This window comes from Austrofundulus limnaeus, unplaced genomic scaffold (assembly GCF_001266775.1).
Source record: "Austrofundulus limnaeus strain Quisiro unplaced genomic scaffold, Austrofundulus_limnaeus-1.0 Scaffold66, whole genome shotgun sequence".
Lineage (NCBI taxonomy): Eukaryota > Metazoa > Chordata > Actinopteri > Cyprinodontiformes > Rivulidae > Austrofundulus > Austrofundulus limnaeus.
The window spans coordinates 115,633-139,733 of record NW_013952468.1 but is presented as its reverse complement, the minus strand read 5'-3'; the positions used below and the strand labels follow the sequence as shown (position 1 = coordinate 139,733).

General features: G+C 40.1%; 3 protein-coding genes and 1 long non-coding RNA gene across 6 annotated transcripts in view; all 4 read left to right on the top strand.

Moving 5' to 3' along the window:
• The first annotated feature begins 2,082 nt into the window (after positions 1 to 2,082).
• LOC106518771 (PPARG related coactivator 1) lies at positions 2,083 to 9,820 on the top strand. Of its 2 annotated transcripts, none has more exons than XM_014010171.1 (11): positions 2,083 to 2,236; positions 3,048 to 3,149; positions 3,265 to 3,420; positions 3,506 to 5,093; positions 6,220 to 6,273; positions 6,446 to 7,247; positions 7,655 to 7,849; positions 7,938 to 8,001; positions 8,080 to 8,201; positions 8,284 to 8,435; positions 9,430 to 9,820. In XM_014010171.1, exons 1-11 carry the CDS (start codon positions 2,141 to 2,143, stop codon positions 9,528 to 9,530), a joined length of 3,432 nt encoding a protein of 1,143 aa, XP_013865625.1. In that variant the 5' UTR covers positions 2,083 to 2,140; the 3' UTR covers positions 9,531 to 9,820. The 2 variants fall into 2 exon arrangements, with proteins under 2 accessions (XP_013865625.1, XP_013865626.1); XM_014010172.1 differs by having other exon boundaries at positions 2,128 to 2,236; positions 7,941 to 8,001.
• A 981-nt stretch (positions 9,821 to 10,801) lies between these two features.
• On the top strand, positions 10,802 to 13,334 carry LOC106518770 (uncharacterized). Its single transcript, XR_001310362.1, has 6 exons — positions 10,802 to 10,875; positions 11,271 to 11,530; positions 11,666 to 11,776; positions 11,862 to 11,975; positions 12,619 to 12,695; positions 12,794 to 13,334. It is a non-coding gene; the product is annotated as an uncharacterized LOC106518770 (long non-coding RNA).
• Positions 13,335 to 13,925: 591 nt separating this feature from the next.
• LOC106518769 (probable ATP-dependent RNA helicase DDX5) lies at positions 13,926 to 21,430 on the top strand. The gene is made up of 13 exons (XM_014010170.1): positions 13,926 to 14,092; positions 15,408 to 15,579; positions 15,735 to 15,831; positions 15,923 to 16,056; positions 16,304 to 16,369; positions 16,559 to 16,700; positions 16,792 to 16,952; positions 17,171 to 17,343; positions 17,485 to 17,595; positions 17,711 to 17,772; positions 17,867 to 17,926; positions 19,373 to 19,594; positions 20,619 to 21,430. Exons 1-13 carry the CDS (start codon positions 14,052 to 14,054, stop codon positions 21,071 to 21,073), a joined length of 1,896 nt encoding a protein of 631 aa, XP_013865624.1. The 5' UTR covers positions 13,926 to 14,051; the 3' UTR covers positions 21,074 to 21,430.
• An 811-nt stretch (positions 21,431 to 22,241) lies between these two features.
• polg2 (polymerase (DNA directed), gamma 2, accessory subunit) overlaps positions 22,242 to 24,101 on the top strand; it is a 4,629-nt gene continuing 2,769 nt past the window's right edge. Inside the window, exons 1-2 of one of the 2 annotated variants that reach the window (XM_014010169.1) lie at positions 22,242 to 22,911; positions 22,991 to 23,096. In XM_014010169.1, the coding sequence (XP_013865623.1) occupies positions 22,434 to 22,911; positions 22,991 to 23,096 (584 nt within the window). In that variant the 5' untranslated portion in view covers positions 22,242 to 22,433. The remainder of the gene's footprint in view (positions 22,912 to 22,990; positions 23,097 to 24,101) is intronic. The other variant, XM_014010167.1, reaches the window with a different exon arrangement.

Here is a 24,101-nt window from a genome sequence, read left to right as displayed (position 1 = left end):
TGTGTGTGTGTGTGTGTGTGTGTGTGTGTGTGTGTGTGTGTGTAGGAACATGTACACCTGTAAGTCTCGCTCTGTAGCCTCTCACCTCTGCTGTTCTAGGAGACGTGGACTCTTCCCTTGTTCTGTCTCGGCCTCCTGTTGTTTCCTGCACTAATGTAAAGTCTTTGTCTTCCACTCCCTCTGTCTCCAGGCGTTCATTTCTCACTAACAGATGTTCTCTGAGCCTTGTGGGAGGACATTCCTCCTCTCTGTTATGAAAGCACAAAAAAAAAAGAAAACTCAAACAAGAACAAAAGCTACAGAAGTCCTTATCTCACCAGTCTGTGAGTCAACGGTTTGTGTCCTCTGTTGTTAAGATCAGAACGTTTTTTTTAGCATGCTTCTCGGCATTACTGTTACGCAATATTTGAAAGGTCAAGAAAGTGCATGCCGAAAAAGAAGTGCACCCAAGATGACTGGAAACCCTAAAGAAAGCAAGAAACCTCACAACTCAGGCTTCCTAAAAAGAGAAAAATAAATCTGACGTGCAAAAAAGAGCACCATCAGAGTCCTGCAGGTCAAGAGTGAGCAAACACTTCATCTTGTTTCACTCCCTCCCCACAGGCCAGGAGTAAATCCTGGCCGCTCTGCTCCRTGCAGCCTAATGGCACAGAGTGGGAGAATTTTACATTTCCTGCGAAAAAACTGTAGTAAAATGGGGACAGAGTGGAAGCAGAGTGGGTTAAATGTGYCTGTGCGTGCGAGGCCATGTACTGACATGGTTGTTGAGCGCTGGATGCTGCAGTTAGGTGACCCACTTACACAGTGCTCCCCCTCTGTTCACGCACACAAACACACACACACACACAAACAAAGACTCTTATGCATGCCTCTGCACATTCGCAGCACTTCACCCGCTGGAGACTGGAGGATGTTTTGGCACCGTTTCAGAGAATAATGTGCTCCAAGAGAGGTGGAAGATAAAGATGAAGGTGGTTTGTTGTGCAGCAGGGACAGAGCAGCTAAACAGAGGAAAGCGCACAGTAAAAAGGAATTAAAAAATACACACCAGGAGGCACTGCAGATCAAACTAAACATATAAAAATTAATGCGTGGTGTTTTATAAAAAAATGTGTGCCTCTGAGCGTATTTCCCTCTCTGCTAATCTACTGCAGCTGTTGACTCCGCCATGACATTCAACACAAAGGTCAACTCTTTGGTGGGATGCACAAGATAACAGGCCAGACAGTCACTGTCCTCCACAAGAAGCAGGAAAAAAACAGTAGATAAAACAAACGGTAACACTATCTACGTTCAGACGGTGTTAAACCACTAGACTCATTGAATAAACTGGTTTTCTTAAAACTGGGGATGCAGTTATCTGTAGATAACTCATTCACAACTTTACAAGGAAAACATGGAACTATGTAACCAATGTTGTGAAACAGCACCATCTAGTGGAACACAGGAGAACTACATGTTTGTCTATTTGCTTTTAAATAATTTAGTCCTTTATATTTATCTAATTCATTCAAATATCTCAAAACTATATTATTTAGAAAAAAAAACAATATGAACAATGAATATTGTGTAATTTATTTCCACAGAAGATAATGACAAACTGTATGTTAGTTTTAAGCAAATAAAATATGAATATCATTAAAACTGGTCACACCATATAGTTTATATTTAAAAAACAGATTACCTAAATTAAAATGTTCTCTTTGCTGCTTTTCTAGACAGACCTTTCCTCCTTTAAAAGTCTAGTTAGCCTTTTGCAACTTTTAGCTATTTTTTTTGCTACCAATTCGCTTCTTTTAGCTCTTTTTAGCTAGCATTTAGTCAGTTTTACCATATTGGTCGTTTTGTTTATTTTGGCAATTAGCTAATTAGCTGGTTAGTCAATTTKACCTTATAGCTACCATTTTGCTACCTTTACTTAGCCTTTTGCTACTTTTATTTGAGCTTTAATTCAACTTTCAAGTCAGAATATTTACGGAACATGTCGAGTACTTAGAACTGACCTGTGATCACACAACTTCGAGTCATCCTGCTCCCCGTGGAGGTTCGGATCTGATCTCAGATCAGATTTTTTTTTTTCAGGAATGTTTCCCGCCGCTGATCACGTGACTTCATCCGGCCTGCCAGCAGCCTGCGGCCCATGTGGAGAAGCAAGATGGCGGCTCGGTTCAGTGGGGAAGACGGTCATTTAAACACCGGCAAAAACGACTTTCTCCTCCACAACACCTCCAACGAGGTACCGGTTTACACACGTCAGCTTATCTGTTTTAAGGTTATCCAAACGGGGATGATTTTCGCCGATGCAGTCGGCCGCATTTCGCCGGTCCGCGAGGCCACATGTGCGGACAGCGACACGTGGCTCAAGCCGAGGCGTAGTAAAAACTGATCAGGAAGATGGCTGAGCTGATCGATCAGCCTCACGTTTGAGCCGAACAGGCACGAGGCCGTTTGATGTCCGCGTTATTGTTGGAGTTTGTCATTACCTTTTGAATTAAATCATTAAGATGTTTAAATTGATATTAAGGAAACGGGTTTTGTTTCCTTCAGAACAGGATGTTCTGGTTAGACAGCACTCGTTAAGTGTTTGAACTTCTATTTCAAAGAAGCACATTAATCATTTTGTTTCTATAAAATGTCTAAATGCACTTTTACCTGAAAATACTTTAAATCCCCCTAGATAAGATTAAAGAATGAGTCCTGTTTGTACTCAAATTAAAACCTTGATTAAACCCTTAATTACTCACTGCCCCTCTTCTTCACAGATTTCTGTAGTCTCAGTAAAAGTTTGTTTTATGAAATAAAGTACACCAGAACCACGCTTCAGTGTTTCAGGATGACTGTTAAAAACTTAAACACGCCCTCAAAACACCAAAAACTTTGTCATGAAAGTCACTGGACCATGCATCCTGTCAAGGAACACTGGGTCTAGATTTAATACCATTAAAGCTTCTTTTAATTCTTATTTACCAGCAAAGAATCAATAATGAGATGGTGCACTTCAAGCTCTTTAATTAATTTAGACGTGTTTAATATTTGTGTATTTGCAGTTGGTCCTGAACAGAAGCCATGTCGAAGGAGTCAACTTGGACACACAAAGTGTCGATCACTCCATCTTGGCCCTTTTTGAAGACTCTACTGCTKCATCAGAGGTTATTAAATGATATAGTTCTTATGTGATGATCGGCCCTTCTTTTGMGTTCAAAATAAACATTTATTGATGTACACTTAAAAGATAAAATCTTAATTTTGCTTTTCTGTCTCTAGAGTAAGATCATGATGGAAGAGGAGAGCGAGACCTTGCTGTCTGCGCTGACGGAGATGCTGGACAGGGTGGAGGAAGATGAAGATCAAGCTTTTTCCCCCTTCGACGTCCTGCCAGACTCGGAGTTCCTRCGACGAGCGGCGCACAGGGACGACAGCGTAAGTTCTGCTGTCATCTTTAACTGATCAGACGTCACTTTCTTACAGTTTATAGAAAAATCTTTTTGCCTTTTTTTTTTTTTAGAAACTTTCATCGACGCAGAGGCTTCAGTCAAAAACCAAACCACTTGATAAAGCTCTAATAATGAAGACTAATGGAGAAAACTGCCAGGAGTGTAAACTAGAAAACAAAAGTCTTCAAAATCAAATTTTRTTTTGCAAAAAGAATGATAAATCAGAGGCTAAAGTTGACGTTTTCAGCTCGACGTCCATCGTCAGCCTGGTGAACCTCATGCATACGTACTGCCTGAAGCTGCACGTGGAGAAGGAGGACGAATCGAGGAGAAACCGGTCGCTTTTTTCTCAGGAGGAGGTGTGGAGGTACGAACGGCCCACCGAGCAGGAGAGCGGCGAAGAAGTAAACGTCGTATCTGACGAGGAGGCGCCYGCGAAGGAGGCGAGGCGGGAGGACCGGCTGAGCGGAGGTGAAGGTCGACGCCTGAAGAGCGCGCTGCTGAACGGAAACTCGTGCAGAGCTCCGTCGACCAGAGAGAGGAAGAGGGTGAGCTTCGGTCCCGTTCGTGTGGCTTCGTTCGATGAATCGGAGGAAAACCGAACTGTTGGACACGAAGCGGGAACGCTCACACGCGACAGAGACGACAACGCCGACGCTGGGCAGCAGAGGGGTAAAAAAGCGAAGGCGCTCAGCCTGCAGGAGTACCGCCAACTTCGTCAGAACAAGCGCCCCCTGGTGGAGAAGCAGGGGGATTACACCACCAAGTGGCCCTCCGTTCCTGAGACACCCAAAGAGCTGACTCCGATCTTCTGCTTTCAGGGGCAGAAACAAAACCCCTGCAGACCAAAGTCGACTCCCCATCATCCAGAGAGTTCCCCCCATCGTGCCCCTTCACTGCAAGCTCCTAATCCCGCCGAGTCCAAACCTCATCGCAGCAGATTAAAGGGCTCACGCGCCGAACCCAGAACCATCTCACCTGCCAGCCCGCTCCCAGATAACACACCTGACCCCAACGCCGTCCTGCTAGAAAGCAAGAGAAGTCCGGTGAAGAAGCAAACACTACTTAATGTTGATCCTCCAAACCCCGTCCTCCTCCCCCTGCCTTCAGCTTCTGCTGCCAGCTCCTCGTCACAGTCCACGTGTTCGCAAGGAACCCAAAACAAACCCTCAGCTGCACCGTCTCAGGCCATCACCTCAAGCTCCAAGTCACCCGTGCCACCCGCAAACCAAGAGTTTATCGTAAATAACATTACACCATCTCAGGAGGGGGAGTCCAGCCCCACCAAGCTGCCTCCAGCACAAACCGGCTCAGCTGCAGCGTCTCAACCATCTCTGACGAGCCGTCTGAGTCAAACGAAGTGTCCCACACCTGTCCTCAGCCCGTCTCCACGTCTCACAGACGTTAGCCAGAGTCCACCTGAAGAACCATCTCCTCCACCTCCAGACGTTAGCCAGAGTCCACCTGAAGAACCGTCTCCTCCACCTCCAGACGTTAGCCAGAGTCCACCTGAAGAACCGTCTCCTCCACCTCCAGACGTTAGCCAGAGTCCACCTGAAGAACCGTCGCCTCCACCTCCAGACGTTAGCCAGAGTCCACCTGAAGAACCGTCGCCTCCTCACACTGACCTCAGACAGCCGAGTGCTGCGGTCCAGTCAGGTAAAATGTAGAAATGTGAGAAGAAATTTTCTGATTTAGAAATACTCAGTGTTGTATAAAGTACCTGAAAGTGATACTTGAGTAAAAGTACAAGTATGTTATCATAAAATTAGTTTGGTAAAAGTTCAAGTCTCCTCTAAGAATGTTACTTGAGTAAGTCTTAAAGTATCTGGTTTATTTTGTACTTAAGTATCTAAAGTAAATTTCTGACATAAAATGTACTGAAGTAATAAAAACAAAAGTTCTGAGTAAAAATGAAGGGTTAGATTTTCCAAAATACATTTATTGGGAGGTGACTTCTTCACAAAATATTTTTTCCAGGTGTGAAGCTTTGATTAATTGTGTACAAACTAAATACAGTATCAGAATGGTATATATTTATACTTCTCATCCAACCACAATTAAATTCACTCCATCCAAGAGACAGTTGTTCAGGATAGTGTTTTTTTTTACAGTAACAAGCTGAAATGAAATAGGAGAAAAGTCGTCCTACTTTTTACCTTTTTAAAAACTATAGAAGAAAGTACAGATACTTGTGTAAAAATTTAACGAGTAGAAGTAAAAAGTAAGCTGAAAAATAATTAAGTAAAGTACAGATACCCAAAATTTCTACCTAAGTACAGTAACAAAGTATTTGTACTTAGTTATATTTCAACTCTGGAAATAATTAAACACTTAGGAGAAAAGCTGCTAGAAAACAAGTTTACACAGCAAAAAATGACCATCTTAAAATAAATTAAAATACCAGATTATAGTCTGAATCTTTTCAAATTAATTGAAATATTCTACCAGAGCAGTTAGACTTATTGAATTAAGAAAACTTTTCAGACTGACATGTCTTAGTATATCAGTCTCAAAACAAGATGAAAAATACTTTTTGACTAGATATGATTGTGAGACTGGGTAAGATGGAGAGTTTTTGCAGTGCAGAGACTTAATAAGTTAACAACAGAACAATTATTAAATCTGATCTTAACGCAAATTAAGACTTGTTTGGTCTGACCCTGATCAACTCTGAAATTGTAAAACTAAAAAAACTGCTCTTTAAAAATATATTAAAGCTGTTTAAGTTTATTGTGATGATAATAAGAGCGATATTCTCATTGAGTTCTTTTTGTTTTGTCAGGAATTGAAGCGTCCGATCTGACCAGCCTGCTGGAACAGTTTGAGGAGACACAAGGTGAGAGGATAAAAACAATGATGCATCTTTTAATGCTAGTTTTGAATTGTAATTAGAGGCAAAATTTATTTTTTACAAATAAAAAAATATGTTTTGAATTATAAAAGAAGCTGTGAAACAGATGAAGCTGTAGGACTTTTCACTCTGGTCTGAGTTCTGTTTAATCTTTTAGCTTTAAAGGATCCAGTCTGTGAAACTGAACCCAAACTCGTCTCTGCTTCTTCACCCTCAAACCCACAAACAGACACGAACAGAACYGAACCTGCAGGATCACAGAGGACCTCCAGGTTGCAGCTCAAACCTCTCGAGGAACCACTTGAACCTCGGAGAACTTCCGGGGGTCTGTTGGACCTGCAGACGTCGGAGCCTGCAGACGTCCCCGAGCCCCTCGGCACTGAAGTGGTTCTGAGCTCTGAGCGGGAGCTGCTCTCCAGACGACAAAGACCTGTGTGTAAGTCCGTTCAGATCATCGACCCGCGCCCGCTCCCGGCCAAGAAGACTCAGCCGGGCCCGGCAGAGTCCTCTCCCGCTCACTTGTTTTCACATTTACCCTTGGATCACGATTACTGCGGCTCTGTGGATTCTCCTCCCTTTCAATGCAACARCRCAAAGCYCCCCCYTCTCAGAGARATGTCAAAACCCCCAACAGAACCGYATGAGGTGACCCGGGTCTCCAAACCTCCAGAGGAGAGTAAAAAACACAACTCAGACCAAACAACTGCATTTCAGCATCACCCAGAACAACCCTGGACCCGTTCAGAAGCTCTGCCCTTCTCAGAAACATCAACCATGGGGGACTTTAGTCCCAACAAAACCCAGAGCCCCCCTTCCATCCTTCCTACACCCCCRCCCAGCCCTCCTGTAAGAGGGAGGGACAAGAGGAGATATCGAGGACGATCTCCACTCTCTGACTCCAGCTCCAGGTCATCATCTTCCTCCTCGAGCTGTTCATCTTGCTCTCCGAAAAGACCGAGGTACCCTCCTCCTGCTCAGTTTGAGTTATAAACATGTTTCCTGTGTTTGTTACAAAATACCTCAGAAACCACACGGCTAATATTATTGAAGCTGTCAGAAAGTCAGAATTAGATGTGCATCTACACCTAGAAGCAGATTCAAGATRGCTGCCTCAACTGATCACCATTAACCAGCACATAAATAGATAAAACTCTTATTAAAAAGAAAAAATAAGTAGGTCCTCTGGATGTGTTCTTTTTTAGTAAAAAAAGAACACATCCAGAGGACCTACTTATTTTTTCTTTTTGATTTTTTTCTACCTGGATTACTGAGATGCATCAGGACAAAACTAATTAATTTTGTAGAAAAAGAGGTAAAAACTGATTGTTTGGGTCTAAATTTAACCCTMGCTGTGTTTGTCTGACAGGATCCGTCGCAGGCGATCAGGGAGCAGTTCGTCTTCGTCGTCCTGCGCGTCCCGCTCCCCTCCTCGGTGCTACGGGTTGTCTTATCCCAGATTCAGCAGGTCAAGAGCCAGGTCCTGGTCCCGGTCTAGATCCCCCTCGCTGTCCCGGTCGCCTTCTCCGCAGATGCGCCGCAGGCCGTGGAGAGAAGTCCGCAGGTCGGTCAGGCTCATCGAGGAGCTTTTAAACAGTGATTTCAGCCYCGTTCTGTAAAACCTGAACTTRTGCTTCTGGTTGCTCCTGCAGCAGCAGGGAGTCCAAGAGGCTCAGGAGGGAGCAGGAGACGAGGAGTCAGAAGCTTAAAGCCATAGTGAGTAAACTGCACAGGTGTCGGGATGTGCGGGTGTCCTCTCTGCTGGCTGTAAAGACATTTATTGTGTGCACCCAGGATGAGCGCAGGGTGGTCTACGTTGGCCGCATCCGTAGAAGCATGACCCAGGACGAGCTGAGTGAACGCTTCTCTCAGTTTGGAGAGGTGGAGTGTGTGTCGCTTCACTTCAGAGAGCGAGGGTGGGTGTGCACACTCACTGTCAGCTCTTCAAATATTCTTCTACATAAACAGGATTAAATCTGACGTCTTTGCTCCTCACAGGGACCACTACGGTTTTGTGACGTTCTACAACATGGAAGACGCTTTCGCAGCCATCGATAACGGCGGCAAACTGCGGCAGCCCGACGAGCTACCGTTTGACATCTGCTTCGGTGGACGGAGACAGTTCTGTAACACGGACTACGCCGATCTGGGTGAGGCATGTTTCCAGACAGCTTCCTGGAAACCACGGCGTCGTGGAAAATGTTAGGCTGTGTTCATACGGCAGGCAAAAATGACAAATATTAGATTTTTTTCATGCAAAGTCGTATTGTGTGCAATTATTCGTCAGAAAAACTGCCAAATTAATATTTGGCACTTTGCATTTACTGCAGTTAGTGCTGTGTGACGTATTATTGTGTGCGACGCACTCTCACTATAAACCCAAACCTTCACTCTGAACATGTTTCATCACTTGAAACACGGACATAAACTGGAATAATTTACACTAGATGTGGTTCCGCTCCACAGCAAATACACAACCATTATAATCAATGAGAGTATTTACACTGGCTTAGATTTGATCCTGTTTTTGCCAGAGCTGCTCCGGAGTCAATCTACAAAGATCACGTCACACCAACTGGAAAAGGATTGAGCACAACATCTGTATTTTCAAAATAATTCACAAAAGGCAGACTTATTTGTTGAAATCCCAGCTATATTAATAAATATATGGATAATTTTATACACAAATGAGGTCAAAAAGTATCGTTCTGTTTGGGAAGCAGATGGAATGCAGCAGGCAGAATATGCAGACACACAATACATGTGGATTTTATTTTGAAATCAGAAGTTTCAAAAGGACGACAGTGATACAGTGTCAGCTGTGTTTGAAGTCCGTCTTCCACAGAAAGAGTTATTTTGCTCTGACGTTCACATTTATCTCTGGATTTATCGCGCGATCGCATGAGCAATTGTCATAATTTGTTATTTTATTTTTATTGGCTAAATTTTACAGTTAATCGTGCTAAATTTTGTTTGCCACTATCATCCAGCCGTAGTCTGAACGTGACGAATCTGATTTCAAATCAGTTTCTGCAACTTCTGAACTTCTTTAAAAGATGCAGGATGAGTTTAGTTTGTTGAACAGTTAAGTAAAGTTATTTTGAGTGTTTGCTTCTGATCATTAAATGTTCCTTCTTTCCACAGACGCGAACAGAGAYGCAGAGCCGACCTCGCCCAAAAGCCGGTTTGAAGACCTGGACTTTGATTCTCTGCTGAAACAGGCTCAGAGAGGACTGAAGAGGTAACAGAACCGAGCAGGGTCGCACACAGGACAGTTTTCATCCATCTCAGGGCAGCGTGCTCACCCTTTATGTAGAAAAGTTTACTATTTTCTTTGTTTTTTAATGGATTATTAAACTGCATGCATGTTTTTGTTAACTTTGTATGAGCAGATATGTAGCACTTGTATCATTATGAGCTTGCAGTTTTTCTGAGTTGTAAAGTTAAAACATTATGTAGCACTCTTGAATTGAACATATTTTTGTTATTAATCGCTACATTCCAGAGCACTGATAAAGTTTTGTTTACACCAGTATAAAGTGTTTGTTCATTTTTATTTATCACATGTAGTCTATTCCTGCAGAAGGAGTATTTCAAACATTTCAGTTCTCTGAAAGTTTGTTTTACTAATTTTATATTAAATAAAATTAGTTGGCCTCCCTTTGGCTGGACAGTCTTGTCCCAAGCTTTTGTTTGGTTTGCAGTTTTAGTATCCTGTAGAGATTTAAAATTAGACTTTAAAAAATATAAAAACAAACATTTCTGAACAATTTTAAGTAAAAAAATATGAATGCTTATTCTATATAAAACTAAGAGCTAATTTCACTAAATACAAACTAAGTTGAATGTAAAATGTTGAGGTGCAGTGTCATTATTATGGAAAAATGTATACAGATGACAACCTTCAATACATTAAGTAGTGACTATTCTGTTCTCTAGTAAAACGATTAAAAAGCTAAATTAGATTGTATATCAGAAGTCAAGTTTTTAATTCTACAGTTTTRCATTTTTCCTGCATCGTCAGCACTTTCTTATGGTGCATAAATTGTCAAACATGACCAGGTTTTTCAGCAGCTTGTACATCTTAATTTAAGTCAATTTTATTAAAGTAGACATATCCTGCTTTTAAATCCTTCCTTTTCACATTTAAACCACTCAGTTGGGGTCTTTATAAAGTGGAACTACAATGCTTTGGTTTGAATTCCTCGTTATTGTAATTTCAGCAGCCCCTCTTTCAGCCCTTTTCTGATGTGTCTCAAAGCAGCTGGTTTTGTTGTTGTTCCCTATGACGCTTCAAGCCCCGCCCCCCTCCGGCTTCCAGACCGGTCCACTCAGGTTGAGTGAGGGGGTTGCCTTTTTTTTTTTAGCTGTGCAGAAATGTTTTATTTACAATTCAACTGAAAGATCAAAAACAGAAGACTTGTTCCTCTAGCCTTACATGTTGGAGCCAGAGTCTGACCCAGAACCAGAGTCTGACCCAGAACCAGAGTCTGACCTAGAACCAGAGTCTGACCCAGAGCCAGAGTCTGACCCAGAACCAGAGTCTGACCCAGAACCAAGATGAGAGTTAAGAGGAGGAAGTTGTAGTTGGTAAGTCCAAACCTTATATGGTAATTCACTGGCAGATTATTTGACATAATAGTTCAGAAAATGTCATTGAAAATCGAGAAAACTGAATGGGCTGAAAAATATGAACCAAACCAAAATAAAGATATCTTTGCAGCACCAGGAGAGATTAAATTAAACTTTTCTGCACTCACAACTTTTTTGCATGATATGTAAATACAAAACCAAACTGTGACTTTACCTTTTCTAACTTGAAGCTAATATTAGTTTAAATCTCTGACACAACGGGCAAGTAATATGTTATAGGCTGATGAGTGAAAAACAACCCACTATGGGTAACTTCCTATTTTTCTGCTCTTTCCCCTTTTTATGCTGGACGTTCTGCCTTTTTATAAATCAAACACAACCTTTACATCTAGTTTAAGAACAGATTCAAACTTGAGAATTTCTGAGACTTCAGGAGCTGCAGGGTGATTCATGTATGACGGTTATATGGAAGTACCTTCAGAGAGGCTGTATGTCCAGCCCGGCAAGGCCAAGACGGTCCACTTTGATCAGGACAAAAGGGAAAGCGTTGTGGACATCTATGTCAGCTCAGAAAGCCTGAGAGTGTTTGACACCCCGTGGACAGAGGACATGTCTCCACACGCACCKGGACAAGCAGGAGCTCAACACATGGGTAATAACTAACCGCTGAGTTTAAAAAAATGTTATTTTATTGTTTAGTCTAAATAAGTGTTGAGATATTTGTACAGTAATATAGATCAGGTGTAAATAGTTTTGTTTTAAATTGATTTTAAAATGTTTGTTTAAGTGACTTTTGTGAATAAAACATCACTAAAGCRTCGTATCAGAAGTCCCTCTGTGTTTCTGGGTGTCCTGTGTTTTCTGCTAATAATTGGAATCATCAGTCTTTCAGTCAAAAGTAAGTSTTTTGTTTTGTCAAATTCACATGTCAACTGTTTATAAATATATTGGATTGTAATGGGTTTGATTATCATCTCTAACAGTGAAAAGTGATCAAATCCAATGGGACCAAGAGCGAACGAACTTATTAAACTGCACGAAACACACAAATCTCACATTAAATGAACACTTAACAAGCATTAACGCTGCACTCAAAGGTAAGTAAAGTTAATCTTTGTCCAATAAGATGTTTAATAATTCAGCTCTAATGCTTCATCATACAGGAGGTGTTCAGAAAACGAAATGCATAAATAAAATCTGTTGTTTTTTTTTCTCTGAGGTTTGTTTTAAATCAAATATAGGAAGTGTTATAAGAACATTGTTTCTGCATCAGCACCTGTACAGCAAAGAGAAGTGCAGCCTACTTCTTCTTTTTAAAAACAATTAAACAAAAATAAGTCTGTGACTTAGTCCATGTTGAAACGAATTGATTTCACTCACTGAAATTTTATAAAGATAAATTRTCTTTATCATTAACTCCTTTTTATTACTTAGCTCAACTGAAATTTCCTCCTGATTAAAATCATTCCACTAATGTTAATTTATTTAGCTCATTTTCTTTACATTTTGCAAATTCTTTCTTAAAAAAAACTTTTCTGTAAATGTTTTTTCTTAAATATTGTGTAAAATAAATATTGAAATCTAAATGTGAAAGAATTTATACATAACTGTATTAAGTTTTGATATACTGGTAAATTAAACAATTAATGAAAATGTTAAAGTAAGYTTAATATTGAAGATTTGTGACATTTTTGAACATTAAACATTTACTAATTGATTATTTCTCTATTTGAAACACAGAGGCTAATAAAAGATGCCAGAATTCGACTGGTAATAATAAAAACCAGCAGTGAAATGTTTGTGGCTGCTACAGAACGGTACGATGGGGGACAGGGTATTATATCATTTTGATTTGTTGAGTCAATTCAAAATCTATACTCAGTGCTTTTGTTTGTTTAATTAATTTTTTTTTCAGGTGTCATGGTGTTAGACGTCCTTTGCATCAACCAACCAAACATTTCATGTTTTGATCGGAAACAAAAAATAATGAAGCTTTAAAGGAATTTGAAAAGTCTGTTTCAGCATGTACTGTATTTGAAGTGTTTTTACATGTTTCATATTTTATTATTTGTTTTGCATTACCACTTTTTCCCCAAATAAATGTTACCACACACTCTTCCATTTTAAAGCTGATTTATCTGAATGTCACAGTGCCCATGTATGTTGAGTTGTTTTAGAGATTTTATCACAAATCTCAGCTTTTCCATTATTTATATGGTAGAGCTGCACAATATTGGAAAATCTTGCAATGTGCATTAAAGGGGCAATAATATATATATATATATATTACATTTTGTGTTTCATTTATCTTAGTTTATTTTAAAAGCCTGACACTTTTTGTTTAACAAATGTTTACGTCTGTCTGCCATTGTGAATATTGTGTTTGTGTCTTGTAAGCCTTTATGAGGCTGGGCACCTTTAGGTGTATGACATGAGAATAAAATTATCTGTATATGTAAGTTATTAGCAGCACCAACAATATTTAATGGATTTTTTTTTTTAGCTGAAAGTCAAGCAGCCACCACAGATCCTGGTGTGGATAAAAGATTTTTTTCCAATTAATTGGTACAGAGATCCCAGATATCTGTAAGGTCTCAGCATCCATACTTCTTTTCTTCCATCCATCCTTCCATCTGCCAATCCGTCTGTCATCAATCCATTTATCATTAATTAATTAGTCAGTCCATCATATAATGTATTCATCAATCTGAAAAGTTGTAAACATAACACTTTTTTAGATTTAAAAAATACTATACATTTACTTGAATTTCTTAGTTAACACTAACACACTTCCTGGTTCCCATTGGGAGCTATATCTTCCACTCCCACTCCACATGTGTTGTCCCAGTCCTCCATGCARCATAAGCAATATAGGCAGTAGGCACCATGACCTCCCCCGTGGCTCGGAAGAGACAAAACTGACCAAAAACATAAGTTTTTCTATTAATAGTTGTCAATCCAGACATAAAATAGTGCCAGAGTTGTCTGGCGCGCATTAGTACACATGTTATCCGTCCTTTGTGACCTCACTTCCGTTCTTTACGCTGAATATTTTTTTCAGCCGGCCGGCATTTTCTTTTCATTAACCGGGTACGGATTTCAGCCTTTACACGGTCCTTTTGGGTTTTCTTGACCGGTTTCACAAATTTTAGTGTTTTACAACAACCTCCACGATGCCTGGCTTTTCAGACAGAGACCGTGGGAGAGATAGAGGGTAAGTCCATTATTATCTGTCGGGTTTTTTTAAGCTAAATGACGTGTTTAGCTTCTGCTGTGAACGCAGTCACTACAGTGTACTAAAATGCATTAAAATAAAGTTTGAGTGGCATTAATTTTGTTGTCAGTAAGAAATATGCGTGTTATAAATTGCAGAAAGGTTAAAATATATTTTTACTAAGCTGTCGGCCTTCTAACATATTTAAAACCTTTTTTTTTTTTTTGTTTGTTTCCTAGACGGGAGATAAAATGGCAGCGGCTGAGCAGCTGACTCCGCAGATTGTTTATTTAATATATATTTGGCCTTGTGACGCAGTCCTGTTTAATTTTTCAGAAAATCTGTCTCTCGAGGCCATTTTTTTATTTGCAGTATTTTCTGTTAAATGTTGCTGCCTAATGCACGGAAACATACAGTAGATTAATAAAAATAATAATAATATGTTCCATGTCCAGCAGTCTAAAGTGGGTCAGGTCGGTTTACCTCTCCGGCTGTGTGTAATAACATCAGGTTTTGTGACCTAATTAGGATTCTTAGAGGTTGCTGCTTTGTTATTAATGTTTATGTAAATATCCTGATAGATATTTATAAACACGCTGTCGATAATGTAATTATTTATGTCAGTAATTTGAAAAAATAAAATAAAACGATATTTTGTCCATGTTTACATGGTGTTTTCCATGGTATATAACTGAGTTTGAAGCAAACGAGTTGTCTGAGGAATAAAAGAATACATCATCAAACTTGACCAAGGCCAAAGTGGAATTATTTGCTTCATAACATTTTTGTATGAATAAGGACTTAACTAAAGAGTGTGCAACATATGCATGATTTATAACTAGGAAAAAAGAAAGGGAAAAACAAAACCACCAGAATATTTATGATGATGTACAGATTGTGAAAATAACAGCAGGAGTGTAGCAACTTGTGCATTTGTTTGTATTAATGATAGTTGTAAATTTAACACTTCGGTTATTCTGGCAAAAAAAAAGAATCCTGCAGGATGTTCCTCAGGCTGCACTGAAAGTGCTGCGAATAAGTTACACGTAGTTTTAAAAAAACATGTAATTTGAAAGCGGCAGTGGTGTAAAGGTCCACATGTGAACTAGCTGATGTACATCAGGGAAAATATTAATTATTCATAATTTTTRCAGAAATAAGTTTCAGAATATCAGAACTCACTTCAAGTTCTTTAAGCAGCTGTGTTAACATAACGTGTAACCTGAACGTGAACTTTATTGTGAACCATTACAGCTTTTTTATCAAGGTCTTCTCCTTGTCTGCTTTGTTTTGTTTTCCTTTTTCTCCACATTAGGTATGGAGGCGGCCCTTCTCGTTTTGGTGGGGGCAACAGGGGAGGACCTCCTCCAGGAAAGTTTGGCAATCCTGGTGAAAGGCTGCGAAAGAGGCACTGGAACCTTGATGAGCTTCCAAAGTTTCAAAAGAACTTCTACCAGGAACACCCAGATGTCACACACAGACCTCTGGTAAGCCATGTTTGTACAGTAGCTTCAGCTTGGAAAAGTTATGTTTGTGTTGTAGAAGTAATATTTGCATCTAAGCTAAATTTATTTTATATAAATATGCTGTTAGGTGATTTATGTGTGATTTGACGGTGCTTTTTGGTTTTCTATAATTCCAGCAAGAGGTTGAGCAGTATCGCAGAAGCAAGGAGGTTACAGTCAAAGGCAGAGATTGCCCAAAACCAATACTAAGATTCAACGAAGCTGCATTCCCAAGTAAGTTCAAATACCTACTCCCAACACCAAATACTTCAACTATCAGTTTGTCGTGCTATCAAGGATAAGATTTAATGCCTTGTTCCCTTAGGCTACGTTATGGACGTCATTGTGAAACAGAACTGGACCGAACCAACTCCAATCCAGGCTCAAGGGTGGCCCGTCGCCCTGAGTGGAAAAGACTTGGTTGGCATCGCTCAGACTGGGTCTGGAAAAACCCTGGCAGTAAGTGCTCTCCATTTACCACTTTTAACTTCTTAAGGCMTTTTTTTCAACAGTCCACTTTGACATTTTTGTTTCATTTAATTTTTTTAATTTTGCCAATTTGGACAAAATAATCAGAAACAATATTAACTCTCTGAAAAGTTTTAAAAAATGCAAACTGCTGGTGTTTTGTAAATGCTTGCTGGAAAATACTGAGAGTGTTTATTATTAGTTAAGTCACAGGTCAAACTTAATTTTCTTTTTGCAGTACCTGCTGCCTGCAGTCGTTCATATCCAACATCAGCCTTTCTTGGAGCATGGAGACGGGCCCATTGTAAGGAATTTTAAATGTATTCATGTAGAGACTGTAATCTTGTTTTATTACAGGATAAAAATGGATAGTATATGTTCCAATAAATAGAGTTTATTGCACTAGTTCTTTAGCTTTATATGTTGAAGGACACAAGACAAAGAAATGTGAGTAAAGGGTGAAATTCAAATTTATTTATTTGTTTTTAAATAGTGCTTGGTGCTGGCACCAACACGCGAGTTGGCTCAGCAGGTGCAACAAGTGGCTGTTGAATACGGCCGGGCCTCTCGTCTCAAGAGCACTTGCATCTATGGTGGCGCACCCAAAGGACCGCAACTCAGGGACCTTGAACGAGGTAGGCCTGCTCTGGTGCTGTATTCATGTAAATTCACATGTTTACGACTTTCCGTTTTAGTCATTAAAATGATTTTGCTTCTTCTGTTCAGGTGTTGAGATCTGCATCGCTACCCCGGGTCGKCTTATTGATTTTCTGGAGTGTGGTAAAACAAACTTGCGTCGTTGCACCTATCTGGTGCTGGACGAAGCTGACCGCATGCTGGACATGGGTTTTGAACCTCAGATCCGCAAGATAGTGGATCAAATACGGGTAAGTTTGGTAACTGACTTCCACTTAAATTAAATTTGAGTGAGTAACTACTGTCCAGTGGTTCTACTAGGAAAGTATTTTTGCCCTGACTAAAAACATAAATGTGCCAAAAAGAGAAGATTTGGTTTCATATTCATTCACACTAACCAATCAAACTGCCACTACAATATTTAGTGAGTTGTGAATAAAGTTGACATTTTCATCTCTGTCTTTACTAGCCAGACCGTCAGACTCTGATGTGGAGCGCCACTTGGCCTAAAGAAGTTCGTCAGCTGGCTGAGGACTTCCTGAAGGACTACGTTCAGATCAACATTGGAGCCCTGCAGCTGAGCGCCAATCACAACATCCTGCAGATAGTTGATGTGTGCAATGACTTGGAGAAGGAGGATAAGTGAGTACATTACTTCAACAAATGTAGAAATAAAAAGATGGTATCTAAATTAGCATGTTGTTCAAGAGCACATTAAACATGTAACTATTTTTGGCCTGAAGTAAGTGTGTGAAGACACTTAATTTTTTCCTACTCTTTTAGACTGATTCGTTTACTGGAGGAGATAATGAGTGAGAAGGAGAATAAGACCATTATTTTTGTGGAGACCAAAAGGCGTTGTGATGAGCTCACTAGGAGGATGAGAAGAGATGGGTAAGAATTCCTTTTTTATTTTAGTTTGAACTGGAAATGTTTTTATAGCTAAATGTAGATTGATTCCTTCACACTGCCAGCCCAACAAGTTTCTGTATGTTTTTGTCCACCGTAGGTGGCCTGCAATGGGAATCCATGGAGACAAGAGCCAGCAAGAGAGGGACTGGGTTCTTAACGGTAAGACAGAAAAAAATTTATTTCACTTTGTTATGATTTTAAAGATACATTGGCTGGTCAGCATGTCGGTTAAAACTGATCCTTCTCTTTTCAGAGTTCAGATATGGCAAAGCTCCAATTCTCATTGCTACAGATGTGGCCTCCCGTGGTCTAGGTCAGTATGAAGTTCAGTAATGCCACCTAATTATCAGTGTATTCTTGTTTTAAAGAAAGTGTTTTGCTTTCTTTAACTCTTCTATGCATTTTCTGAGTTTTTCCTCACCTTAAGGTGGAGTCTTTGTGGCAGGCACTAGGCATGACAGTCCCAGGCCTCGAGAGGGAGAAGGAGGACATATTGGAAAGGCTCAACTGGCTTGCCACCCAGTGGGCCTAGAGAGGTGAAAGCTCTTGTGTGCCAGTGATCTTCAAAAGGCTTGTGTGGCTAAGCCTTTGTCTCTATGTTGTCGAATTACACATACACCTGTTCTCTGTCCATGGATTTCACCTGATAAATGCCCATCCAGCTGTTTTTCCAACTCAAACACAAAGAGAAGCTCGATGATGTGACTTTAGCCTTGCATGCTGTCGTGTTAGATGTTACAGTATTGCAAGTCACCTGTTTGAGATTTGGAACAAATGTTATCTTTCGGAGCTTGTTTCACATAGCATGGGTGTCAAAGCTTGCAGCTGATTTCTTTTTTCGTCAAAGTGCTGGATTTTTGGAAATGGAGAGAGCAGTTTTTAAAACGTTTTGTCTCTGAAAATTGATGAGACCTGGCACATGTGTTCAGGGGGTAGTGGGAACGTCTAGTGAGAGGAGAATGAGAAAGCTCAAACCATAGTTCCTCCCTCGCCTGTGTTTTATAGTCATGTCGAGACCTGCCAACGAGTGACATTTTCTCAAGTGAACACTGGCTTCTTGGAAGATCTTGCCTTGATGAAACTGATGTAGAGGCTTAGTGGGGGGGGGTAGTGTGTTGGGCAACAGTTTGTGCTCGTTGGGGAGTTCCTCAAGGCTCATTCTATGGACCTTTTTCGTTTTTGCTCGAATGGGTCCCTGTTTAAATTAGCAATTTGTCTTTTTTGTCTTGGCAAGACATGCAGTGCGGCCTTTAACATTAGGCTTTTTTTGAGAGTGTACTGGGAAAACCCTGGACCTGGAAAAATGTACCGCTCAATGGTCCTATATTGGCATGAGGAGGCCCCAGTGCATATCGTGGCCCAACTGCGTAGAAGCTCCTGGATGTCACTTGACAATTTGTGGGGGATTTCGCTGCCTTGGGAAAGGACTAGTGAATGCATACTCCTTTTTATGGTAAGACTGAAATTCATTTTTTTTCTCCCTTGGTAACAAAAGGGAGAATAATGTTTCTGGATCTTTTTAGATTATGGTAAGCAATTGGAGTGTGCATCGTTTCTCTCTTCCCACAGTAGTATTCCCATGGAGTAGATGTGCTCACTCTCTGATGATGTTAACCTTTTCTTCCACAGCCTAATAACCACCATATTTTCCCCCCAGCGTTCACAGTTGCTAACTTTTCTCTTTGATCTGGCTGTTGTGGTGTGCAAAAATCCGTGTGGCCTCCATGTTTTGTTTTGCCACACTGCAACGCTTTCACAGATGTGGAGGATGTGAAATTTGTCATCAATTATGACTACCCTAACTCCTCCGAGGATTATATCCACCGCATTGGACGCACAGCCCGAAGTCAAAAAACGGGCACAGCCTACACTTTCTTCACCCCCAACAACTTGAAACAAGCAGGCGACCTGATCTCTGTGCTCCGCGAGGCCAACCAGGCCATCAACCCCAAGCTGATCCAGATGGCAGAGGACAGAGGAGGTGAGATGCTGGACAAAAAACGTGGAGAGCTTTTTGCAAGATATTGTTTCTACATTTTCATAAAACCCAACCTTTTTTTTATTTATTTAATCTTTATTCATTTCTTTAAAACAAATCAATCTGCACAAATATGAAAAAGAAAAAAAACACAAATACAATGAACTAAAAGGAAGCAGAGTAGAAAAAATCTTACATCTGCCCCTTTTTTCAAGTATAATCTCAAACAATACTAATCTTCAGTTAACAAAAAACAAACGTCAAATCCTTCTAGAACACCAATGTACATGAATACATATTATACTGTTTCATATTTCTTCAAAATGTACATTGATCTAGCATTTTTAACATCCTCTTCCAGTTTATTCCACAATCTGACTCCTTGGATTGAGGTGCACCGTTCTTTCAGACAGGTTCTAAATTTAGGTTTTATTAACATCTCTATTCCCTTTAGGTTATAACAGCTCTCTCTCTCTTAATACAGTTTATCTGAATTTTTAAAGTTAATGTGTTTTGGTGAGACTTATACATAAATAACAAAATGTTGTAATCAACCAAAGAATTTCAATCATTTCAATTTACAAAATAATAGATGGATAATGATAGTGTTTTTGAGTGATAACTTATCGCTCTTTTCTGCAAAACAAAAACAGGATGTATAATTGTCTTACATGCTTTCCCCCATACCTCAACACAATTGACAAAGTGTGGAAAAATTAATGCATTGTGTAACATATACAGAGCTTTATCATTAAACAAATCCCTTACTTTGTAAAGCAATGCAATAGATTTAGCTGTTTTATTCTTAAATAATTTACATGAGATTTCCATGTCACTTACTCATCAGTAATAACACTGAAAAACTTACCTCATAATCTCTACACCATCAACTCTTAAGCAATATTAACAGTTCTTTGTCTATTTGTAAATATCTTATTAGTTTTGTCCAAATTTAATGATAATTTATTAAGTGAACTATGAAACTTGTCTGAACCCTCTCCTCTCCTGTGTCCCTTGTCTGCTGCAGGTCGTGGTCGAGGGGGAAGAGGTGGCTACAAGGACGACCGTCGCGATAGGTATTCTGGGGGTGGGAGAAGTAATTTTGGTGGTAGCGGCTATAGAGACAGGGACAGTGATAGAGGTTTTGGTGGAGGGCCGAAGACTGCCTTTGGTGGCAGCAAGGCCCAGAACAGCAACATTTATGGGGGAAATGGCGGCAACTCTAGTGGTAGCTTTGGCAATAACAATTACAACAGCAGCAACGGACAGGGTAATTTCAGTGGTCCACCAAACCAGGGTGGCTTTGGGAACCAAGGTTTCCAAGCCCCACCTCAGTTTGGTGGCATGCAGAGGGCTGCTCAGAACGGCGTGAATCACTCGCCGTTCCCATTCAACTCTCAGCCCCCGCCACCACAGAACCAACAGCCACCACCCCCACCGCCGATGGTGCCCTATCCCATGCCTCCACCTTTCCCACAGTAGATATGAGATGTGCACAGTAAACGGAACCAACATGACCTTTGTTCAGTCTTGAAAACTTACGGTATGGTTATCTCGTTCTTTTCCTTTTGTACTGTTTAACTTTTGTTTTGCTTACAGCAGGGTTGGAATTACTCAGTAAACCCAGAGCATTAAACAGAGTCGTAGTCACGTCTCCCACAGTGCAAACTATGATTGCTGCACTTTTCTTTGATTGTTGTTTTTGTTACATTCCTCAGTAATTTATTTTTAATACGTAATCCTGTGTTTTCAGTTTGTGGTATGTTTAAAGTGATGGTATGGAAATATGTATAAAACAGGGTTTCTGTGACCCGTTTCAAATAAAAAGAAGAACATGCACACTTTGTCCCGTGTTGTTTGTGTGGGTAGTTTGAGGCACTCCGTCCTCTAAATATTTGTGTACAGATTCTCATTTATATGCAGTAAAGAAAAGTAAATAATTGAACGTTAGAAGCAGAGCACAAATCAGTAAAGACATCACAAAACTTGCTTTAAAGCCTAAACTTAACTAAATAATGAAACTTTAACAAACTGATACAAACAGTTTTCATATGGATTTATTGAAGGTCATGCTTGAGGACCTTAATAAATGAGRAAAAGCCTTAAACTAGACTGAAACTTGTGCTATATATTTGCAGAAATAAGTGATAATGTGTGTGTARTAATTGAATAGCATGAGCTTACTAGAATAAAACTGTCATAACTATAAATTACTGTTGTAAAAACAATATAATTGTGTAATTYACAGGAAAACTTGCACATAAAGGTATAAGACAGAAGTCATGTTATAAAATTAATATTTTTTATCAAGTTGATAAAATTAAAAGGAAAAAGTGCAACTAGTTGAAAATAAGTAGGAAACATTAATACTATGCACTGAAGAGAATTGTTCAAAAATACTGACGTATATAATTCTTTAAAAAAAAAATAATCCAAAAAGTTTAGTGTTTTACAAATTAAATTTAAAATTTGTAAATTAGATCTTTAGAAATAATCTGAAGAAAAAATACCTTCAAATTTCAAATTGCATTTTGTTGAACGTTTTGTTGCATAAAAAGCCTCATGTTGATCATTTGATTCATAAAAACTAAATTTCACACAGCGGATGTTTAACCCGGAAGTAAATTATTTATTTCCGGTATTCACGCGCTACATCCATCTTTACACACGGTAATGTAAGTTTTGAGTTTTTACCCGGTAAATTTCGAACATGACTTGTGTTACAGCATTGAGGACACTTCTAAAACCACCAGATATTAGCGGTATAACTTCACACAGTTTTTGTTTTTATACGGTGTTTTTGACAAGAGACGTTCAATGACATTACTTTAACCCGGAAGTGATGGTTCCTGACTTAAGGGTACAGAGTTTGACTTTATACATGTTGACCCGGTGTGTCAGACGGGTTCTGTTGAAGCCTAGTTTATCCACAATGAGAAGCACACAGTGTTCCAGAGGACGGTGCAGTCCAGCACCCCCTGAGGGTTCGGAYCGTGTTCGGACGCTTCTGCAGCTCTGCACGGACAGATACTTCATTTCCCCCGGGGAGACCAACGTGGAGCTGTTCCGGCGTGGCTTCAGTTGCTCTTACGGACCTCTGGGCGTGGAGCTGAGGAGAAACCTGCTGGAGCAGTGGTGGCACTCTGTCACTGGGTCCACAGCTCAGGTTTGGGGGGTAAAGACTCTGAGCAGCAGCCGGGAGGAGCGGGCAGCTTGTGGACCTCGACTTGTTGAAACTGAACATTTCCAACAAATGAGCAGAGATCAGCTGGTCCAGGAGCTGCAGAGATCACAGCGTGTCAGAACAAACTTGCTTCAAGGTAACCAGTGTTTCCCACCCATTATAAATAAACAGGGTTAGTCTCAACAACAGTATGGTTTCACCTTGTTTGTTTTCAGGTGCTCTGGAACAGTTTGTCCCCTCCTTGGAGCTGGTGAACAGAAAGTTACCATTTGGCCTGGCTGAGACGGGTCTGTGTTTCCAGCCGACTGATCGCTCTGGTTGGTGAGGCTTCGATTGTTGTCTGTAGCTTTTACCGAATGTTCATGAGTACAAGATGAATGTAAAAACACACACACATCGCCCCACCAGCTTGCATGTCAAACTTTTAAAATTCAATTCAAGTTAGTTTATTTATATGGCGCCAAGACAACAAACATCACATCAGGGCACTGTGCACAAAAATCAATCTAAAGAAGCCAGCAGATTGTGTTGAATCACTTCATCACAGTGTCACATTCTGAGCAGCACACTGGTGACAGTGGAGAGGAAAAACTCCCTTTTCACAGGAAGAAACCTCCAGCAGAACCAGAACCAGGCTCGGGACAGGCGGCCATCTGCCTCAACCGGCTGGGTTTGGTGGACAGGAARGAGACACAAACACAGAAGKGGTCCAGGTGCATTTTCTTCTGGAAGAGAGACAAAGAAAACACATTATTTATAGAAGTTATTACAACTAACATGTAGAGGAGAGAGACTAAAGACAACAGCAGAGTGAGGAAATGTGCTCAGTTTGTGCTCCAGCAGTCTAAGTCTATAGCAGCAGAAATGAAGAATAATTCAGGAAACCTAAGTCGAACTATAGGATTAATCAAAAAGGAAAGTCTTCAGTCTAATCTTAAAAGTAGACAGAGTGTCAGCCTCACGGACAGAAACTGGAAGTTGGTTCCACAAGAGAGGAGCTTCATAACTGAAAGCTCTGCCTAGAGGAAATACTTCTTTGCACTGCCAAAAAAATGTCCATCTAACCAAGTTTTAAAATCTTATATCCAGTCAAAAAATATTTTTGATCTTGTTTTGAGACTGATTTACTAAACAAGAACTGATTGTGTAAGAATAATAATCCTGTTCTCAGAATGTGTAAGATTATTTGTCTCGTTAGTCTGAAAATTTAACTCAAATTAAGTCAAAAATTTCTGCCAATGACGTAAGAAATTTTTACTTAATAAGAATCTTCAAATACTTGATTTGACTCAATTTTTCTTATTACAAGAATCTTACCAAGTAAAA